The sequence below is a fragment of the Chamaea fasciata genome, unplaced genomic scaffold (assembly GCF_029207755.1).
Source record: "Chamaea fasciata isolate MVZ Bird 193981 ecotype frontalis unplaced genomic scaffold, bChaFas1.0.hap1 SCAF_2, whole genome shotgun sequence".
NCBI lineage: Eukaryota > Metazoa > Chordata > Aves > Passeriformes > Sylviidae > Chamaea > Chamaea fasciata.
The window spans coordinates 28,488,684-28,510,215 of NW_027094087.1; the positions used below are offsets into that span (position 1 = coordinate 28,488,684).

The window sequence follows — 21,532 nt, forward strand, 5'->3', positions numbered from 1 at the left end:
TGTGGATAGAAGGGAGGAAAAGCCAAGCTGCTCCTGCTTCATGTGTGATATGACCTGCAGTCCAAGCATCAGAGGGTTCCTCCAGCTTTTTCTCAGCTAAACCTACCCTGTACATTTGAGTCTCCATGAACTGTACTGATTCATGTACTGTGGAACATACTCTGTTTCAGGGTTTGTGTCTCTCCCAGGTCCTGCTTGCCATTGAAAGACACAGGCAAAGAGTCGTTAAGTAGGATTTGCTTTGCATAACTGCAATTTAAATTTGCTTTGAATTTTTTTAAGACACCATTCCTTTACCATTCTTTTGTTCTTGCCTATAATATAGGTCTTCCTCCATAGCTAACACTTCTTATTCTTTGTTTTTCAAAATGTGGAGCAGAAGCTCTTTGAATCATTTGTGCAAGCAGAAGGGGAAAGGTGTAGCATGCATTCCTCCCACTCACAGCCTAGAGTTGGAAATGTTCTCAGCACCCACCAGTCTAAAAGAATGTCTCTGTCCAGCCACACTTCACTCCCTTATCTTATTACAGCAGGGTGAGTGGAAGATGGACTACATAACCTCACTCCTAACTCTTGCAGTAGACAGTGATATCTCATTCCTTGGAGCTATCACAGGGAAGAAAAATGCAGCATCTGTTCTTCAGATGTCATAGTTTCCGATCCATGGCATATGAAGTCTTATCCAGGTCACCACATACTTCCTAATGAATACAAACAAGTTGTATATCCAGAACCCCTCTGTATATAACATGGGTGCAGTCTTCCACTGTAAAGGACACTTCATTGCCATGTCCTAGTATGGAAATTCACAGCTATGATAAAAGCTGAAATTGTGCCTGTTGGGAATTTTTGTGGTGATAAAAATTGAGGATGGGCCTCTTAACTTTGCTTTCAACATCATCATGTGGGCCTTCCAGCTAGTCTGGTTTCAAGTGTCTTTCCTTCTCACATCAGCTGGAGGGATAGGTAAGCTTCCTTTTGATCTGCTGCCTTGAGTAGTCTAATCTGTTAGGCTCATAAATTTGATCCTCACTCTTTCTTACTGCACAGCATTAGGGAGCTAAAAGAAGGATTCAGCAGTGTGCCTAACTGTCACAACATAGCAAGCACTGCTGCAAGACAGCTCAGAAAATGCTATTTTTTGTAGTCATAAAAAGCACATGAACTTCAGAGAATATTCAGGTTCTGCACAGAATCGCAGAATATCTTGAATAGCAAGGGACCCTCAGGAATCATTGAATCCAGCTCCTGGCCCTGCACAGGACACCCCAAGAGTCACACCATGTGCCTGAGAGTGTTGTCAAAACGCTTCCTGAACTCTGTCAGGCTTGGTGCTGTGACCGCTTCCCTGGAGAGCCTGTTCCAGTGCCCAACCACCCTCTGGGTGAAGAACCTTATCCTGCTATCCAACCTCAACCCATCCTGACACAGCTTCAGGCCATTCCCGTGGGTCCTGTCACTGATCTCGAATGCCTTTCCCTCCGCTGCCCCTTGTATGTTGGAGACTCCAATGAGGTCTCCCCTCAGTCTCTTCTCTAGGCTGAACAAACCAAGTGACCACAACCGCCCCTGTTGTTGAGAGATTTCACAGACAAAAGGAAGCTCCTTCCATGAGTTAATCTCTTAGTTGATGTGAACTAAATCTTCTTACTGGGAGTTGGGGTATACATGTCCACTCTGGCTTGTGTATACTCCTTGTAGTCTGGCTGATGTCATTGCTTTGCAGTTCCTGTTGGAGTGCTCTGTGGCCTCAGCCATCCCACCCAGGTTACAAATGCCACATCTATCCCAACCTGCACAAACTTTTCTTATCCACTAGGCAGTGCTCCCAGCAATGCCCAGCAGTTCCTTGTTAATTAGTACAAAGATTAATTGTCATTTTTCTGCAGCTGGCAGGCAGCAGGTTGTTGAACAATAAAGTATTTTGATAGAGTTGCATTTATGTTCTTGAGATGCTTCCTTTGTGACTCCCAGGATCTAACCTAGTTATTAAGTAGATGATAGAACTTGATTTTCAGATTTCAGAAACTACTCCTTCTACCAGGCAGTTATTTTCAAGTCCAGATGTGTTTTCTGCTCAGAAGAGGAGCATGTTGCACCTAGAACATGCTCTTCAGTCAAACCATGAAAGCAAGTCTGGAGTAGAGGAGTAGCTCATGGAGAAGTATATAAATTTCGCCTTTGTTGGCTATCCTGGTGCTAACCACAGCAATTTTGTCCCACTGGAAATGCTTCTGCAACCATTTACTCCTCAACAGCTATGAAATTATGGGAAGATACAATTTAAAAGGAAATGTCACTAAACATTTGGAAAAAAAATGCTTTAGTGCCTTCCCAGTCTTCATAGTTAAAGCGGCTTTCCTTCAAAGGGAACTCAACTTTAATGTACCATATGATCAAAAAACATCAGTTTTGTCACAGTCTAGAATAATGAAATCAACAGAGTTAATGCTCCAGATCTTAAAATCCTTTCCAGTGGCCGTTTTCAGCAGATCCAGATTTCCTGCACCAGTAGTTTCAGACCAATTGAGGCTTGTACAGTTAACCAGATCAGGCTCCTTAGCAGCAGAAGGCATCATCAATGCCAATTTGTGTGATGGTTACACAGCCACCCTGGCAGCTGTCAGAGACTTACTGGTTTCTGCTCTGTCATTTATTTCTGCCTTCTTCTCTCTGGATCCTGCCATGAGCACAAACCTCAGGTCTGTCAGTGGTATTAGTGAAGGAATTAGCCCAACAGGAGTGCAGACCAGCACTTCTCTTTCATTACTTTCTCACTGTCTAATGCTAGACCTAGTAAGTACTGCAGTAGGTTGGTGGGAATTGTGAACCTCTCTGAAAGAGGCTTAAAGCAAGTGTTGTTCCATCTGGTTTGCAAACTTTGGGAAGTTAGGTCAGCTGTTCTTCTAAGAGAGTGATACCATTTATAAGTCACAGGCAATGACATTTATTGGTACAAATGTGCAAAAAGAAACCAGCAGCTGCCTCATGTATAAAGTAAGAAAGTTTCTTGTGAACAGCTGCTCTGACACCCATCATTTGAGAATGTGCAATCAGAAAGCTGCTATGGAGAAGCTAGAAGGTGGCTGGAGCATTCCTGTCACTTCCTATTAAAGACTGACTGAAGGTACAGGTTTGCATATGTTGCTGACCAAAAGTTTCCAAGATGGATTTTCTGAGTACTCACAGAGTGCACAGAGCAACAAATAGGTACTTCCCAGAGTTAACAATTAGACAAATACTGTTTGAACCATAAAATAAGTGCTGAATTCTCAAGTAAAATACAGTGTTGTCTATGTTGAGATTTTCCTATGCTAAATGTCATTAGCATTTTTAGCAGTTAGGGTATTTTTTTGTGTGCGCTTTGAAATGATATTTTTATAGCTGTCTGTTCCTGCAGTGCTCAGAAGTGAATTTGAAAAAAGAAAATTATTTTTGTTTTGAAAACCAGACTTTGCTCGATAAAGAAATGTTAATAAGTAAAACTTGCATGTGAAACAGCATTTGAAAGTTCTCTTAATTTCTTTGTAGGCCATAGAAAAACATCTCATCAGAAAGTCCAATGGAGGACTGACCTTCATTGGGGAGTGGAAGAACGGGCATCTTGAAAGAAAGATGGGCCATTTGACCTGTTTTGCAGGTGGAATGTTTGCCCTTGGAGCCGATGGTTCCAGAGATGATAAAGCTGGACATTATTTGCAGCTCGGAGCTGAAATTGCACATACATGTCATGAGTCGTATGACAGGACAAGTAAGAACCTATTTTTAATCTAGTTATTTCAATAGTTGGAATACAGCAACTGTTATAATTATGTTTAGCATTTGTTGTGGACCTTGTCTAACATGCACTGGTTTTATACCAGTATGAATTTTTAGCATCCATGTATTTGCTTCTGTTCTGCATAATGGTGAGTAAATACAAACCCAGACTTTATGGTTTCTTCATGCATGTTTATCCTCAGTTTTGGATTAGTCAGCTAAGATAGGTTATATGGGTATTGGGAGGAAGGAATTTGTGTGAACTCTTGTCCTCACAGATGTATAGGGAAGTTTTAAATTTCATTTATACTTTTCTCACAGATAAGTAGAGGGAAAATTTTGTAAATAGATTTTTACTGATTTTAGTAATAGTGCATTCTGAGTAAGTACAATCAAACAAGAGATAATGAAGACTACTGTGCAGACTGTGCAAAGGCCAAAGGCCTGACTAGTGAGGAAGCAGCATCAGACTTCATTGTTGGGCTGGAAGTCTCTCAAGGTCAGTCTTTTGGACCAGGTTTATTTTAAATCTTTAGTAGTGACGTTGGTGCTTGAAGTGTACTGATTATGCTTAGGGTGGCCATATAGTTGTAAGACATAATTAAAATGGCAGTGTCTCAGAATAGTAAGCAAAAAGATCTTGAAAACTGGACTGTCAGAAATAAGAAGTTCACTAGAAAAAGTCAGGAGCTCTTTGTCTGAACTGGGAGTTGAAAAATGTCCTGGTCTGTATCAGATGAAGAATTTTCAGCAGAGATTAGATAATATTAAGACTGCCTTAGAAGACATGTGTAATTTGTCACCCAGAATTCTCTGTATAAATCTGAATTTCAAGCAGAACAAATGCAGAGAAGGACCAAGAATAGAGGGACAGAGCTTTTTTCCTACTGTGGGGAAAATATGATAGATTGGCCTGCTCAGACTAGAAAAAGTAATACTGAAGAAAGGGACAAATTTATTGCCATCTCAAGGGCTAAACACTGAAGAGAAATAGTTATTTTAAGATATAAAAGAATGCAGTTGTAACAAGAGCAAGATTTTTAAGCTCACTGTGAATAAATGTAGGCTGGAAATTGGAAATGGTTTTGAATAGCTATCAGAGAAGTGAGTTTCCGAAATACCTTCCTAGTAGAAATAATGGTAACTAAAACTTAAGCAGTTTAAAGATGAGAATTCATGTATTTATTCACAGGATTACATTGTATCCTTGTATAGTTGCCTGTCTTTTTAAATAATTCAGTCACGCAAGTGATAATTTTATTTGGATAGCAACAGCTTTAAAAAAAGGAAAAGAATAAAAATATGGGTATGCTTCAGAAAAAAAAGGTAGCACATAGCAGCTATTGTTGCATTCTGCAAAATTATATTTAAATGTTTAATTTGACATTTAAAAATAAGCAATGTTAACTTTGCAGTTGTTTGAGCAGGCCTAATTTTATTCCTTCAGATGTTTATTCTGTACCCTAAATAAGTCAAAAGATGGGAGAGATAAAAGTTTTGATTACATATTTAATGACTGTGTAAGAACACATGAGCAAGAAAGACTGAAAGCTGTACAGACAGCTATAAATTTGCAATGCCCTTGTTTTCTTTTGTTCAGTCATGCATTCCTGCAGTCATGCAGGAATGTGGATTGTTCATGTTTGGATGTTTTGGTTTTAATTTTCTGGACTGATTTTTCAAAGAAAATTAAGAATTTATACGTGCAAAATGTCAGCTTCTTCATTATGTTTTAACAGCAGGATTTGAAACATAATTTTACACTTTAATGGCAGAACTGGCTGATGGCAGTAAAAGCATCTTTAAGAGTGCGGTCAGTCATCCTGGTTCAGCTATCAGGTTTCAGCCATGCTTCAGCAGGCAAAGGCGATTGCCTGATTTCTCTCTCCTATGGACTTGGGAGAACTTGCCCCATTTGGCATTCCCAGAGGAGAGAGAAGGATGCAGAGACTGTGTGCAGGGGATAGGCAGCTCTTTCTTTAGATAAACCAGCAGAGCTGCCCTTTCCTGTGTCATCCCATGGCTGCTCATTATAAACTACAGTGTGTACCTGGTGATGTAATAGTTTAATCAAGAAATACTACTTTATGAAGCAACCTAAATTTCCATAACTGAGCTTGAGTCTCACCAAAATTGAAACAGATTTTCACAGAATAAAAGCATTTCTGGAAAATGAAGGTATTGTATTTCTAGCTGTCATTAACCTGTTGCACATATTGCAGATTTGAAAGCCTGTTAAAAAAAGAAATTGGTATTTCAGAAAGCTGGTTATTTCAGTGCTGACTAGTACAGAGAAACTGGAAAGTCCTTGAAACTATTCCTGATGTATTTTCTTGGAGATTATGTCCTAGTGGCAGCTGGCATCACTGCCATGTAATAGAGAAGTTTATGCAGGGACGTAGTCTCACTGATAATCTGAGTCACCTATCAATATTCCCCACGAATATCTGAGAGAAGACATTAGACTCCAGAGTCAGGGTCTGGAGAAGTGACTGGGTATGTTGTGAGAAGCTTGGGCACTTGCCATGGCACTGTGAAAATCCTTGTTAGATTCTGCTTGAGCTGAGGATCAGTCCCTAGCACCACTCCTCAAAGGATGCCTTTCTAATTCAGCAGCTGGAGAAAGCTGGTGGCCTTTGTAAGGTGAATGCAGGGGGTGTAGTCATGGTTCTGGTCTGCCTCTGAGCAAGGGATTTGTGTTTCCAGGATCTATTGAACGTGGCAGCATGACAGCCCCCTCCAAGGCTCTTTCCCTCTTCAGGAAATTGTGAATGCATGTGGTACCCCTTAGAAACACCGAGGGTTTGAAAAGGCTTATTGATGGTCAATGAGAAAACTTAACTGTAACCAGAATAGTCTTATGATGTATAATCTCTACATGCCTCTACTTCCTACCTACTCTGCTGTTTTTTGTACCTTAAACTATCAGTAGATTAATGCTGCAGCTGTCCTAAATCTCCCATCCTATGACAAGAGATTTCAGGATTTTTCTGTAGTCTAGTGCGCTCTCAGTTTGGAGAGATGATTGAAAAAAAACAAAGACAGAGGAGGCATGTTCTGATCTGCATGCCCGTTTACCAGCACACAAAATCATAATGCTGTCAGTGGGCACTGGTAAGGCTACAAAAATACAGCTTCATATGCTCATGGTGCAAGGTTTCTTGATAGTTAAGCTTATGTGAGTACCGCACATCTTGAGGTGTTCCAGTTTCTGGGGATTAGTTCTTTGTTTTTCATGCTTAAGGTGCACCACTGAGAAACATGGCACAGGCATAAAATAATTGGCAATGTGAAATCTGTAAATGGCAACAAAAAAGAAGTCAAATGAAATTGAAATAATAGATCACTAACAAATCAATCTGAATAATCAGCTTTCATAGGTATTTTAGAGGTTAGATAAATAAGCAAAATTATCTGTATATGTGGCATTATGAGCTGATCTGTAGCACACAGTATTTTTAGTATGTTATACCATCCCTTATGCATAAGAATTTTCCTAGCCATTAGCTGATAGTGTGTAAAGTATTGACTGACTACAGAGAGCTTATTTTAGGATGAAATTTTTTGCACTTCTTTAAAGTTTCTTGACAAGAGCTGTCCTCAGAATCGCGGTACAGTTTTAGCTGGTTTTTATGTGTGACAATTCTAGTGGAGAATAAGCCAGATGACTAACATTTCAGTTGAGACATATGCAAGGGTATGAGTAGATGCTGTCTGTCCCAAGACTCTCAGTAAGCAGCTAAACAGGCAAGGCTGAAGAAACGAGAATAATAACATGTTTTTTTGAGACGTATAAAATAGCAATGTGTGTTGACGGAATAGTTCAGAGACTCAAACAGAAGTATCTTGGATGTTCTCTTCCTCCAATTTTATATGAGTTAGAGCCTAGCAAGTAGTCTAGAATTATGAATCCTTTCTTACTTTCAGGAAATTTATTACTAGATTGATTGTAGTCTTAAAGGAACATAGAAAACATGCAACAATATTTTCAAAAGTATTTCTAAAATTAGAAATATATTTATCTAAAAGTATAAGGATTTGCCCTTTTTTTTTTTGGTGGTGCTAAATGCGGCTCTCATTGAAGTCAACTTTATGTCAGTTAAAATATTTTAAAATGGTGCTTGTTCAGCTTTGCAGTTTTGCAGTGGTATGAAATTGTTTCTCATCTGCTCTCCCTGCCTAGAGTGTAGTCTACCAGCACTATTAATATGAAAATATTTGGATTATTCTGTGACCACTCTAGCGTTGTAAAATGGCCTTAGATGGTTCTTGGCTTAGAATAATGGCCCCTGAAAGGTACTGTGCTCATAATATCTTCTTTTCTTTAGTCAGCTATTAGCAGAAGTGCTGTGATTAATTTTACATCCTTGGTTTCAGATAATTCAGTGAAATCATGACAATATGCAGAGGTTATCCATCCTTGGGTAGTTTAATTTCTTGTAGTGCCCAATAGCATTAGGAGTAGGTGTGAGTAAATCGTTAAAGATTTAATGCACAAGCAGGCTCCAAAGCAAGAGAGGGCATCACAGTTTCTGTAGGTGGTGGATCACCAGAACTGCCTGAAATCCGGCTTCTTTGGTGGATAAAACTAACATACCAGTCTTGTTTCCCTGATTTCCAAAAGGCTTTTTAACAAGTGTTTTACTGGGGCCCATTAGGGACATTAAACAGTTACAATCTAAGCAACAAGTACCTGCATGGAGGAAGAAAATGGGCATAATACAGAAAACAGGATAGAGGTAAATAGTCCACTCGTGCAGTGGATAAATGCTGGTTAACCAGCAGTACTCTGATATATTTGATATTTATTTACACATATGTGTATAGATGTAAAATGTGTACTATATTAATACACATTAAAAGTGTATATTTACATTTCATATTTTAATATGTATATATATAAATAAAGCATATACGTACATAAATTGTCAGAAAAGGGCAGGAACAGTAAGGTAAATGTGCTGATAATGGCAAAAAAAAGCACTACAGAAGGACCTTATGAGGTTGAGTAACTGCATAATAAATTGCTAAATTAAATCCAGTGTAGTTAAATGTAAAGTGAGGCACCCATGAAAAAAATTATTTCTAACCACACATATTAAATGATGACTGTTAACTGACCATTGCAATTCAGGAAATTGCTTTTGAGATTATGAAAATGTCAACTCAGTAGTACTCAGGAAAAACAAAATGAGAAAGAGCAAAATAGAAAATGTCATTATGTCACTGTATTAATCTCATCTGCACTTTTTTTTTTTTTGCTGTATTTGATGGTCCTCTCTCATTTTACAAATGATACAGTAGAATTGGAAGAGTTGCAGAGAAGTGCAAGAAGATTAATCAGAGGCATGGAACGGTTTCCAATCAAGGCACAGTTGAATTGAATAGTATTATTTAGGGTGGAAAAGGGACCTTCTAGGTAGGATTCAGCAGATTTGCAAAAATTACATAGGGAGGGATTGGAGAGTGGTTCTGTATCAGGCAGGTATCAGAGATGGGGAACTCCTTAGCAGAGGCTGTTTTGGATGCTCAAGACTTACACAGATTTAAGGAGGCACCAGATAAGTACTTGGGAAATAAATCTATTAAGAATTACTGACCATCTGAAAAACTATCTTGAGTTTGGGAGAAGTTTTGAGCTCAAAAACAGTAGAGGCTGGTAGAAAAGATGGAAAAAGGTATCTCATATACTTGATAGGTGCTCCGTCTTCCCCATCAATGTCTGATTTTAGCTATTGTTGGAGATGTGATACTGGAGCAGACAGAATTCCATCTGGTTCAGTATGACTATTCTTACATTCAGAATTTTGGAGAGGTAGAACTCTGTATCTCCTCCATTTTATAGTGAGATTTATTTAATTTTTTAAGTGAAGCTGATAAAGTGGCCCTTTTTGAAAGAAGTGCAATAAGCATTTCTTGATGGATTTTCCCTTACCTTTGATGTGGCTGAAGCAGAGTGATGCTTTTACGTTTGGCATCCAGAGCCATAGTCCCTTGAAACAAAAAGATTAAGAAACTTCTTTTGGAGATTTTCTGCTGGGTCATGCACTGAGAGTTGCTTGGATTTTCATTACAGTATTCTAAGGTTCCCCTTTCAGACCCATGAAAGCATGGTTAATTTGAACCTCTGGCCCATAGGAATTACATGATTAATTGCTTTGATAATTTTTGAAGTTTGAGTGCAGCTTCAGAGTTCAGCACCTTAAAAATTCTCTGCCGAAACAAATGGTGGGGTGGAACTGTAGATAAGTTAAATTAATATTTAACATTATTAATGTTAAATTTGAGGACTAGTGTGCAGCTGTCTAATACAAAATATGTGTAATTGCAACTTCATGTTATTGACAGTTTTTCTGCAGTTGTGTTGTTCTTACATGAGTAGTCTTCCAGATGCTGGCACAGGGCATTTAAAGGTTCCTTTAAGGGCTGAAATAGTGAATCTCTTAGTTCAGAGATTTATTTTCAGGTGTACTTAAGGCTTCATTGCCCAGTTGTAAACCCTTTACTGAAGATCACAGCACATCAGTTACAGTGGCCTGACAGCACGTCCTTAAACCAACAGTTTGGATAAAGATACAGATTATTTGGCATGATGCTACGTGATTTAGTTCCAAGATCTTTTTCTGCTGTGCTGGGTGGGATCAAGGGAGATCAAAACCTGTGTTGACCCTTTTTTCTTTTTCTTGTAAAGAACTGATGTCGATCACTTCAATTTTATCCTATAATTGAATGTGGTAGTGTGTTTATATTCTCAGTGTTTCATTAGTTTTCAAGAGGATTACTGTAGTCCTGTCAAAATAGGTAGTTTTCTCACAGGAATTGGATAAATTATTCATAAGAAAAATTATAGGCCTCAACAGTAGGAAATACTTATGAGACTGCTTAAAGACTAGCTAGGTTCTGGGTTTTTTTTCACAAGCTTGGGAAATAGCAGTCTCCTACCCATCCTTCCTGCAAAGATTGGTATGGAACAAATTTTTTTTCTTACTTCTACTTTTTTTTTTTTTTTTTTTGGTTGTTTGTTTCCTCTGCAGCACTAAAGCTGGGCCCAGAAGCATTCAAATTTGATGGTGGTGTGGAGGCGGTGGCAGTACGGCAGAATGAGAAGTATTACATCCTGAGGCCAGAGGTGATCGAGACCTATTGGTATATGTGGAGATTCACCCACGATCCCAAGTACAGGCAGTGGGGCTGGGAGGCAACACAGGTAACTGTATTAATTGTCTGTCAGTAATTGATTCTGTGTATTTCCCCTTTGAATCCACTTCAGTCTCATGATACTGAAACACTTTGAGTGGTAATTGATTTTCAAAGGTTCCTGTAGACCGGGGTATGTGTGAAGGGTGCACACAGTTATTGCTGTTTTGCATCTGCTGAGTGAGATGCTCAGGTGAGAAGTGCATTAAGCATTAGGCAGCTCATTTGTTTTAGGTGTGGAAATATAGCCCCCTAGTCATGACTCCTACTGTTGTCAGTGGTGCACAGCCCCCAAGAGTTTCTGTACTTTCCTCCTATTGCTCCAGCAGTCTTTGGAAACAGCTCAAAGCCAGTTTCAGAGATGAAAATAAGCATTAAAGATAACAAGACAGTAATGAAATATTCTGACTACAGCCAAAGGAGATGAGGGAAAAGTAAAGGAAGAGACAAACCTGGAGACTGGATGAGTTTGTTCTTTGGCTAAAACCCAGTTTTGCTCCAGAAGCAAGAGATCAGAAAAAGATGGGAAGAGATCTCTTGAAATGTCTGTATTCAGAATATTTAGCCAATCTCATTACTATCCATCCCTCAGCACATCTGCACCTAGAAGAGGCCAGGTATTTTACAGTTGTATCTTACTGTGGTTTTGCCTTTTAGTCTGTTTTTTCCCAACCAGAATTATGTTTTTCTGGAGACAGGTTCCAGATTTGTAGCATTTGTATTCCAGAATGCATTGCTGCTGTCTCTGAAATATCAAACATTGAGTCTCATCATCCCTGCTGCCTAAGCTATGCATATTTCTAATATTACAAAGCTAATAACCTACTCCTTGCCTGTGTAGATACTACAAATACTTGCTGACCTAACACCATCTCCTTTCAGAAGCTGTGGCTGGATGATCCAAGCTGAGGTGGGGTCCTTTGTAATAGGTTAAAGAATTTACAAATGTAAAGATTTTCAGGCCAGGATCAGTCTCTTAAGAACACTGCAGAGCATGTCTTTCAGTTGCATTTTGTTCCATTTTCTCCATTTTCTTTCATTATCTTGGTCCCTATTAATGCTTTCAAAACAAACCCTCCCTTCCTCCTCCCCTGCCTTCAGTTTTCTCTGTGTGTGGGGTAGGATTTTATTTTATCCTTCTGTCAACCTCCATTGAAGTTGTAAATCAAGCAGCCCATGTGCTTAATTGCCTCTGTCCTTACAGACTGGCTTCTTCTGCTTGTTTGCTTGATAGAAGATTTCTTTATCGAGCATAGCCATAAAATATTTTTGACTTCTTCATAAGTGGTTTTGCAAACCCCTCCTTCCCACAATTAGGAATTTTCTTGCCCCATCATCATACTGACACAGAAGCTTGAAGGTTTTTCTTCCCCAGGGTTTTCTGTTCATTGCATATAGATAATAAGTTCTTGTGTTTGTTCTTCACACCTACTCACTACTTTTTCTTCTTCCCTATCACACACAGCTCTGGCTGTGTTTATTCCATCATTTATAAATAGAGAAGAATGTGGTGTGACACGCAGAGCAGTTGGCTTACTGCTATTGTACAACACTGTCGGAATTTGTCTTCCTTTTGCCTTCCAATCTCTAAAGCATACTTGTATTTATTATCTGTATTTTTTTACAAAACAGATGCACTTTAGTGCAAATCCCATGCTTTGTCCAAGGCCTGTTTTGTTACGTCTCTCCAAATCCAGTGTCTGTGGGGGAAAAAACAGGAAGTTCAATCTTACATTCCCTTAGTGATCATAAATCCCTGTGACAGGGTCTCTATCTCTTTCCTGATGAAAAAAAGGCTAATTCTCCCTAATACAGTACTTAGCACTAGAGACAACAGTCATCTCAATTGTATTGGGCCAGTCAAATTGGATGATGGTGTGCTTGGGGGCTGGCTGAAGTATTACAGAAATATGCATGCAGGATACTCAGGGTAAATACATAAAATGACTAAAATCCTTTTCAGGATAATTATTTGAAAGCAATAAGAGCCACCACTTCACAATAGGCATGTAAAGCCAATTAGAAATCTGAGCTGTTTGAATGAAGGGTTCAATTAAGAGTTGTGGACTTGTGTATCTCACTAAGTAGGATTGCACCACAGAGGCTTCTGAGTTCATCAGAGCTTCTACTAACAGTGAGAATAAATAGACAAGAGCTGAAGCTTGGGCTAACTTCAGGCAAATTGAGGACTGATGGTAAGACGGAGTGGAAAGACATGTAGCTCTCTGCCCTTGTGAGACCGCAGCTGCACCCAGATCTGGGGTTCTCAGCACAAGAAAGACATGGACCTGTTAGAGCACGTTCCAGGAAGGGACACAAATATGATCCAAGGGTGGGAGCACCTCTCCTGCAAAGACAGGCTGAGAGAGCTGAGGTTGTTCAGCCTGGGGAAGGGAAGGCTCCAGAGAGACCTCACTGCATCCTTCCAGTACCTAAAGGGGGCTTCTTAAAAGAAGGGAGATGGTGTTTTTATATGGGCAGATAGTGACAGGACAAAAGGCAATGGGTTTAACGTAAGAGGACAGATTTATACTAGATGTTACAAAGTAATTCTTTACTGAGAGGGTGGTGAGGCACTGGAACATGTTGCCCAGAGAAGATGTGGACGTTAGTGTACGAGGTCAGGTTGGATAGAGCCCTGAGCATCGTGTTCACTGGCCTCCCTACCCATGGCAGTGAGGGTGGAACTAGGATGATCTTTGAGGTACTTTCCAACCCAAGCCATTCTGTGATTCTGCTTAGTGAAGAAGGATAGACAGAAAAGAGCCAGACATAGGTTGGAGGTAAAAGAAATATGGTTTCACAGTTTCGTGGGTTAGAAGCTGTGAGTATGACAGCTGGTAAAGAAACTGGCACAGTTTTAATGGGCATGTTGTTGGCACAGTCAAGAAAAGTCACATATGCCACAAAAAACACCCTCAGAGAAACTGAGGGAGCTGGGGTCCAATCTAGAGGCACATCAAATTTTATTTCTAAAGAAATTAGGTTCATGTTGACCTCCCTGTATGTTACAGGCACTGAAATTTCAGTTTGTGTCATTTTTGAGTTGAGACATGTATTTGGCAGGAGTACACTGCTGAATATTCTCCTGTTCTATTCTGTATTTGAATAAAAGAAACTAGAAAATCCGCTACTTCTGGTAGTTTCTTCCATTATTTATTTATTCTTGCTGTTAAAAAAACCCCTGTGTTTTATTTCCCATTTGAATTTACCTAGTTTCAGCTCTCGATCACTGGGTTTTCCTATGACTTTCTATGCCATTTTATAATGTCCTTTCCCCCCATGTTTTCTTTCTGAAGAATTTTCATAGATTATAGTAACCTTAGTGCTGACTCTACTGAAGATGCTAAACAAATTGCATTGTCTCTCACTGTAAAACATTTTCTCCAAATGCCTGCACCTACATTAGTTCATCATCCTTTTGTAAAAATGAATTTTAGAATTGCATACTCCGGTTTTGACTTCAGCCAAAAAAAAATTTAGCCTGTGCAAAAATAAAACTATGTCCCTGCTGCTGTCTCCCTGTTTCTTGTCCCTGTGTGTATCTGTACAGTGTCCTCGCAGGAGCTCAGACTGAATTGTCTTACATGGCCTTGGGAGTCTTTGAAGTGTCTCTGCATTCCATGGGTTGTCTCAACCTTCCAGGCTAGCCTGGGTCTGCAGTTACAGTCTTGATGACTGGATTTAGGATTATGTGCCTGATTTTATGAAACTCATTTCGTTTGGCACCCAGTTACCAGCAGATTACGCAGTCTGCTGTTATTTACGTATGTCATTTTAGCCAGCAGCAGTGTTGCACTGATTGATAAATCTTCAAACTGCTCCTTGTGGATCTCTGGGAGAAACAGCTCTATTTTGTGATCATTTTGCATTGCCAGTTCTTTCTTAGAGCACTGTCAGTCAGTTTTAAATTGAATTATATTGATATGGTATAGTGCTGCCTTGTCTTCCCATAACATCTTAAATACCCTGTCAATTGCCTTAGAAGCTTTTAAGTTTATTACAGCTCTGCAGTTATCTTTGTTTGTCAAAATTCGTATCTCAAAGAATGAAATCAAGCTTGTGACCAAGATAGTTTTCTGTAAAACCATGCTGATTGCTGTCAATTATCCTCTAATTCTGCTACATATATATATTTATTCATGTGTTTCTCTAATTGATTGGAGCTAACATCAGGTATGCCACCCTAAAATTATTCAGTTTACCAATGCCTCATAATGGTAGCAATGTTACCTTAATAACCTTCCAGTAATCTTGGAGCTTCTCTGTATTCTGGGGTGCAATAAATTGAGCATTGTTTTATCAGGGAGACTGGTCTTCGGATCTGGAGTGAAGTGTATCTGGGTGGCAAATCAGATGCCACTACACCAGGTGCACTGAGATCTGTGTGCAGACAGAATGCTGAAAATTTCAAGTGGCACTTAAGCAGCTTGTCTGTGGCACCAAGCTTTTCAGCCAGTGTCCTGAAGTTCTGTACAGCTCTGAATCAAGGACAAATTATTTGTTCATGTTTTAAAATTTTGTTTTTGGATGAATAGCTGTAAAGCAGTCTTTCAGAGGCTTTTTTTCCTGTACAGTTCATTACTACCTGTATTATGTAGAACTCTGATCAGCTAAGGTAAATCCTTTGCCTATTCCTGAACACTAGTCTGCCTTCCCGAGGAGAAATTTCTGAAGATAGAAGGTTACTTGGTAACCATAAGGGAAAAAAAAAAGTTGATATAGATAATACACTTTCTTTCTCCAGGCTTGAAGGCCTGCTGGCTTCACCAGTGTTGCATGTAGGTACCCAAGTATGAGACCTCTACTGCACAGAGCAGGATCTCAGTGCTGTCCATTAGCTACAATTTCCAAAATAAGCAAGTTTTGTCTCTTACACTGGCTTGGGGATTTAATTCTTCTGGAGGAAGGAGATGGTGGCCTAACAGTGGTACCATGTATTCCTTGTTTTCATTTTTCCACAGTCACTAGCAGGGTTCTCCTGTACAGGCTGTGGCACACAGCATGAGGGTCGCTGACTAGTTAACCAGAGAAACTCTGTCCTGATCAGACTGTATGCTGGGAATTCTGGCAGGACTTGTAACCACTGGGACTTCCTCCTCCATCTTGCCATGCTTCAGAGCAGACACAAGGTCATGTTCTGCAGTATTATAAAAGGGGATAGTGGCAGGAGGAGGCACTTCATTTTCTGCCTATGAGGCAAAAGTGCTTTGGCTCTTGTTTATTCATGTAACACCTGCCTGGGGGCTGTAGGAGTTCTGGGGAGGGATATGCAAATGGTTCTGTAAACAGCACATGCATTATTTCTTCCAAAGCTAAGCAATTCATTTCTTTCTTTTTTGTTGACTGATTGGTCTGGTTTGATTTTGTGTGGAGAGGATGGTATTGGGGTTGTTATTTTGCTGATGTTGTTGTTTGGGTGCCGTGTGGTAGCTAGCATCACCTTTGTTGTGCAGGAGCATGCAGACAAAGAGATTGTCATGCATTTGGTGCTGTTGGGTTAGATGTGTCACATACACCTTTCTCTCGACTGTAGAGAAAATCTGATCAATCCAGATCTTAGCATGTGAGTAGTCTCGGTGTAGCCCTAGCTTGCACCAGTAACCAAATTTGAAAAGAATTCATCCGGACACTTTCTCCTTTTAGACCCAAGTCCCAACAAAAAATGAAGTGTTTCCATCCAAACTTGGAGAAAGCTGTGCTTGAGATAAGGAATTATAGCAAGCATTAGATTTTGCCAAGAAAGACTGTACCTTTCTTGGCATAAGTTCAGACTCTAGAGCCACAGCCATTCCAATAACATCCTTTTGCCAGTCTCTCCACTTGCTTTTCTAAAAACCTTGCCTTTTGGAAATTTGAAAGAGCCTTGTACAGTCTGGATTATTCTTTGGTCCATGAATGGTCTCAGATTTCCACAGGGTAAGAGTGTATTCTAGGAGGAGGTCAGCCATAGTACCTGCTGTGCTGTGACTTACTGTCCTGGGTATCCTGCTCAACTTCTCACTTTCCCTCCTGATTTCAGTGAAGCATCTGCTGACATTCTTTGTGCATTTGTCCAGTGGAAAATTCCTCTTTGTCTCCCAGTATTTCTGGTATACAAAGGCAATACTGAGGTCCTTGAAGAGTTAGTTTTGATTCAATCTGTTTCCTCTGCATAAAAAGGGTATCATTCAAAACTTATTTGCTCCCCTGCCTTGACTCCTGTCAGCTTCTGCTGAGTATAACTAGCAAAAATCAGAATTAAAAAAAAACATGTGGGCCTAAAGCACCATGTGGAGAGGAGCTTCACACAAGGCTATCGGGCTGAATCATAGATTAGTGAGCTACAGGTGGCTACGTTCTGTCATTGGTAATGACAGACAAACCCGAGACAAACATTTTCCTTCATCCCTGCTTCTTTTCTGTCCCTGCATGAATCTATTAAAAGAGTTGGTGTCTGCTGAGGAAGCACAGTCAAAGCAGCAGGGAAGCCCAAATAACCTGTGAATCATTTCAGAGTCGTTTCTTCGGAGCCAGTTTTAATGGCTGATATCCTTGTGTGCTGTAAGGTCATGCGTGTGAGTGGAATAATGAAAGTGTAGGCGACAGGTGCTCTGAGCTACTAACACTTTCTTTCCAGTCTCCTCCTCTTCCATTGTGCTTTTCACAGTACTGTGTTGGAGCTGGAGTGGGGGCAATCCATTGGCCCCTTCCTTCACGGAATGTGTATGGATTTAAACTCCATGCTTTAAAGGTAAAGAGCTCTGCTGCAGTCCAGCACATGAGCTGACTTGAGTTCCAGCTGTATAAAGGGGAAACAGAGAACAGCATATGTAGGAGAGGGAGATGAGGGGAGAAAGCAGCAGCTAGAAGAGTTTACAGGATGAAATCAACAGTCCATAAAGATAAGTACAGTATTTTATTTCTACTTTCAGTAAGTCTCCGTGACTAGCTACCAGTCAAAGAATTCCTATAACTCTTCAGACTCTTCCAGCTCCAAAATCCGGGGATGTTTGTTACCTTCCTGTGCACATCACAGCACTTACTGCATTGATTTGACTGATGGATGTTCTGCTCTGTGTCACCGATGAGGAACTGCATGAGCTCAGAGAAAAAGTCTACAGAGTCCTTGTCATGTCATCAATATCAGCCAACAATAAATACCCAGGAAAGAAAGTGTTCTTCCCCAGAATACTTTCTTAGCATGTAGCAGTTTGCCAAATGTGGTGTCATTAATAACCCTGGAAGAATGCTACTTCTGTATGTGTCCAGTCTCTTAATCTTTTTTTCAGCATAACTGTTAATGTCCACAGCATCCTTCAACAAAGAGATTCACAGCAGAAAAAATGCAGCACAAATAGAACCACCTTTTTTGTTGATCAAGCTTGATGCTTAAAGTTTCCAAATTTTGTTCTACAGTTAAATTCTCTGTGTCCTTTTTTTCTTTTTTTTTTTAGGCAATTGACAAGTATTGCCGAGTTAGTGGTGGCTTTTCTGGTGTCAAAGATGTCTACTCCTCATCTCCTACATATGATGATGTACAGCAGAGCTTTTTCCTTGCTGAAACTTTGAAGTAAGTCCTTTTCACTCCTGCATCTTTGTGTAAAAGCTCACATCTAAATTCTAGAAGAATATAGTAGCTCCACAGGTAGCTAATGGAGACAGAGACCGATTTTGAGTGTTAGGAGCACAAAATGGCATAGGGAGAAAGCAGGTCCTGAAAATGGCAGTTCTTGTGCCTAATTCAGGCATCACAGCATGTTTCACTGGGAAAATGGGGTTCCAAGTTCATCATGTGTAAGGGGATAGTGTGGCTATTCTATCCTGCTGGCTTCTTACCAAATTCCTCTATGTAATCAAAATACTTTGTTGCTTTGTATTACCATTATAAAAAGAAAGTCAGCCACTGCTCCCTCCTCTGTTGTCTTCTTTAATTTTATTTCATTTACTCCTTCAAGTTCGTTTTCTGGAGACTAAAAGCAGTGGTCCCAAACAGAGAGGCAGCAGTTTCAAACAGGTCAGGTCAGAGAAACAGTGCCTCTCCAGGAGCTGATGGTATATGATTGATCTGCCTATAAAAACCAAATGAGATAATGAAATCAGCTCCTAAGGGACTTCTGTGGTGGCACGGCTGACTTTTGATGTATCACCAGAAACCGTCTGCATCTTAAATAATGACAAGGAGATCTGTACATTCACTGATGCATCATTCAGTAACTGGATATGCTACAGTGCAAGCATTGCAGATGGTGGCGTTTCTAGGAAAGAACTCAGAAATTTTTACTGACTTTTGGTTTGGAGCATTTCCTGCTTGTGGAACAAAACAAACGTTTATTGAAGAATTTATTAGATGTTTTTGACATTGATGCAATTGTCATAGCCCAAACCAGAAACTGGTTCCACATTGAGATAAAGCAGAGAACATAAGGTCGAGCAAGATAGCCCAAATGAAAATAAAGACAGAAGGGTGGGGTGTGATGTCATGAGGAAAATGCAGATGTTCCTCAGAAGAGGGGCATAAAATATGTCTTAAGCAATACCTGCTGTATTATTTTCTGCTATTGGTGATTACTTCTGCATATTCATTCCTCTCAAATTCAAATTTGGTAACTGTCCCAAATATGCCTTTTTGCTGCTTGGATACTTCAATTCATCGGAGATTCACAGCAAATTTAAGAGGTTTGAGCAGTACCTGGCATGAAGGTACCTATTGAGTGGAAAGGACCAAAATGGAGAAATAGGTTGCTTAAGTTATTCAAAGGAAAAGTGTGAATCAAATGAGGAAGGAGAGTTTGCGTAAGATGAAATATTGCTGCTGTGATGAGAAAGAACTGGGAGAGCTGCAGCAGGAGAGAGCGAGGCAGAAGTATTGAGGAAAGGAAGAGCCTGGTGCTTTAAAGACAAATGAAGAGTGTGGAGAAGGAGATGAGATATGTGTGAGAAAACTGAATCATCTCTGCAAGAAATTTTTATCTGTAAACAGTAAATAGATGAGGAAGGAAAGAAAAAGTAGGGCTCCACTGACTGGTTTGTGGCTAGAGGTGGCAAATAAAGGCAGTGGAAGAATTGATCAGGCAGTGACACACGGCTGAAAGCAGCAGACACTCCCAGTGTCTGATGGAGAGAGAGCGAAGGGACAGCAGTGCACATTCTGGATGTGGCAGAGTCCACTAATGGGAATGACACCCTTTCCTTGTCAAGTGCAACAAGAGCTGTCTTTTTCTGGATGGCAGGAAAGCAAGAAGGAGCTGAGAGATCCTGTGCACCCACGCTGTTGTGCTTGCACTCACAACACCAGGTTTTCTGTAACAAGGGGAATGTCTTTGAAGTTTCAGCAGTTGCGTTAGGAAACTTTGACAGATCCCTACTACCAGTATGTCTTACAGAGTTAGAGCACAGCCACATTCAAAAGTGTGCATTAACAAAAAAGGAACAACAAATACTTTTTTTTCTGCATATGTCCCGTAACCCTTTTTTTTGTTACATGCTTCATGTCCTCTGCATTGTATTATAATGTGCAACATGTAAAAACCCTCTGCACAATCTGTTGTCCCTTTCACCAGAAGCTGAACCAGCTTCCAGAATGGTGATGACAAATCAGATACCTGCCATGGTTTTGTAGCTTCTCTTGTGCTGCCATGAAACCTTTGGATTAAAGAGGATTAGTCATTTCCAAGTGGGTTTACGCCATTAAGAAAAGCTTTTTGGCAACTTCTTCACTGCTCTCCTGTTCCCCAAATACTTATGGTTGGTGTCTTGATGTTTGTTTTACACTGCAAGTCTTTAAAGGGAGACTCGAAAAACAAAAGTTTCTTGGAAAGATTAAAATACTGTCTTTATAACAACTTCTCATTGAAAGGCTTGATCATAATAAAAATGACTTCAGATTATCATAATAGGGAAGGTTGAGTGTGTACTGTACAAAGATTGAAAGCCAGTAATTTATAGCTTTAGCTGCTGAACTGTGGGGGCTGAAGGTGCTCTGTTGCCCCTGCCTGCCTGTGCTCTGCTTTAATACTCACGTTTTTCATCTCTGTCTTGGTGTCCAGGTATTTGTACCTGCTTTTCTCCAATGATGATCTTCTACCATTAGACAACTGGGTTTTTAACACAGAAGCTCATCCTCTGCCTGTTTTACATTTAGCCAACACCACACTGTCAGGAAATCCTGCATATCGATAAAAACAGCTCTATGAAGAGGAAGAGAGACTGTTTTCAGCTCTGTTTTGTTTACATGGACCACTTGAGACTTTAGCAGGAGGGGAGACAGACAGACAGACAGACACTTGGTAAACCTAGACCCCCGAGTCAAGCAAGTATTGACATGGGAAGTGAAGCTCTTCAACATATAAATAAGTTAAAAGTTCTGTTTTATACATGACCAAAACACGCAAGAGTGATTTTTGCGGGACAGAGAATTCACACGCTTTGAACCCTGGCAAGACATGGAATCTACAGATAATTTTAATGCAGCAGCACAAGGAAGAAGAGGCTTTCCCATCCAGGGAGAGGAACTTGCTGCTTGCTGTTGCAAGGAACAACACACAGTCACCTCTTCAGATCGGGTGGGTTCCAAATACCTAGGTTTTCTTTTTCT

At 40.0% G+C, this 21,532-nt stretch overlaps 1 protein-coding gene across 1 annotated transcript in view; it reads left to right on the forward strand.

Annotated features, from left to right (window-relative positions):
• The window catches only part of MAN1A2 (mannosidase alpha class 1A member 2), a 128,937-nt gene extending 107,625 nt beyond the window's left edge, over positions 1 to 21,312 (forward strand). The window contains exons 10-13 of the mRNA XM_066175513.1: positions 3,532 to 3,751; positions 10,794 to 10,966; positions 18,393 to 18,508; positions 20,985 to 21,312. Of these exons, the coding sequence (XP_066031610.1) occupies positions 3,532 to 3,751; positions 10,794 to 10,966; positions 18,393 to 18,508; positions 20,985 to 21,117 (642 nt within the window). The 3' untranslated portion in view covers positions 21,118 to 21,312. The remainder of the gene's footprint in view (positions 1 to 3,531; positions 3,752 to 10,793; positions 10,967 to 18,392; positions 18,509 to 20,984) is intronic.
• The last annotated feature ends 220 nt before the right edge of the window (positions 21,313 to 21,532 follow it).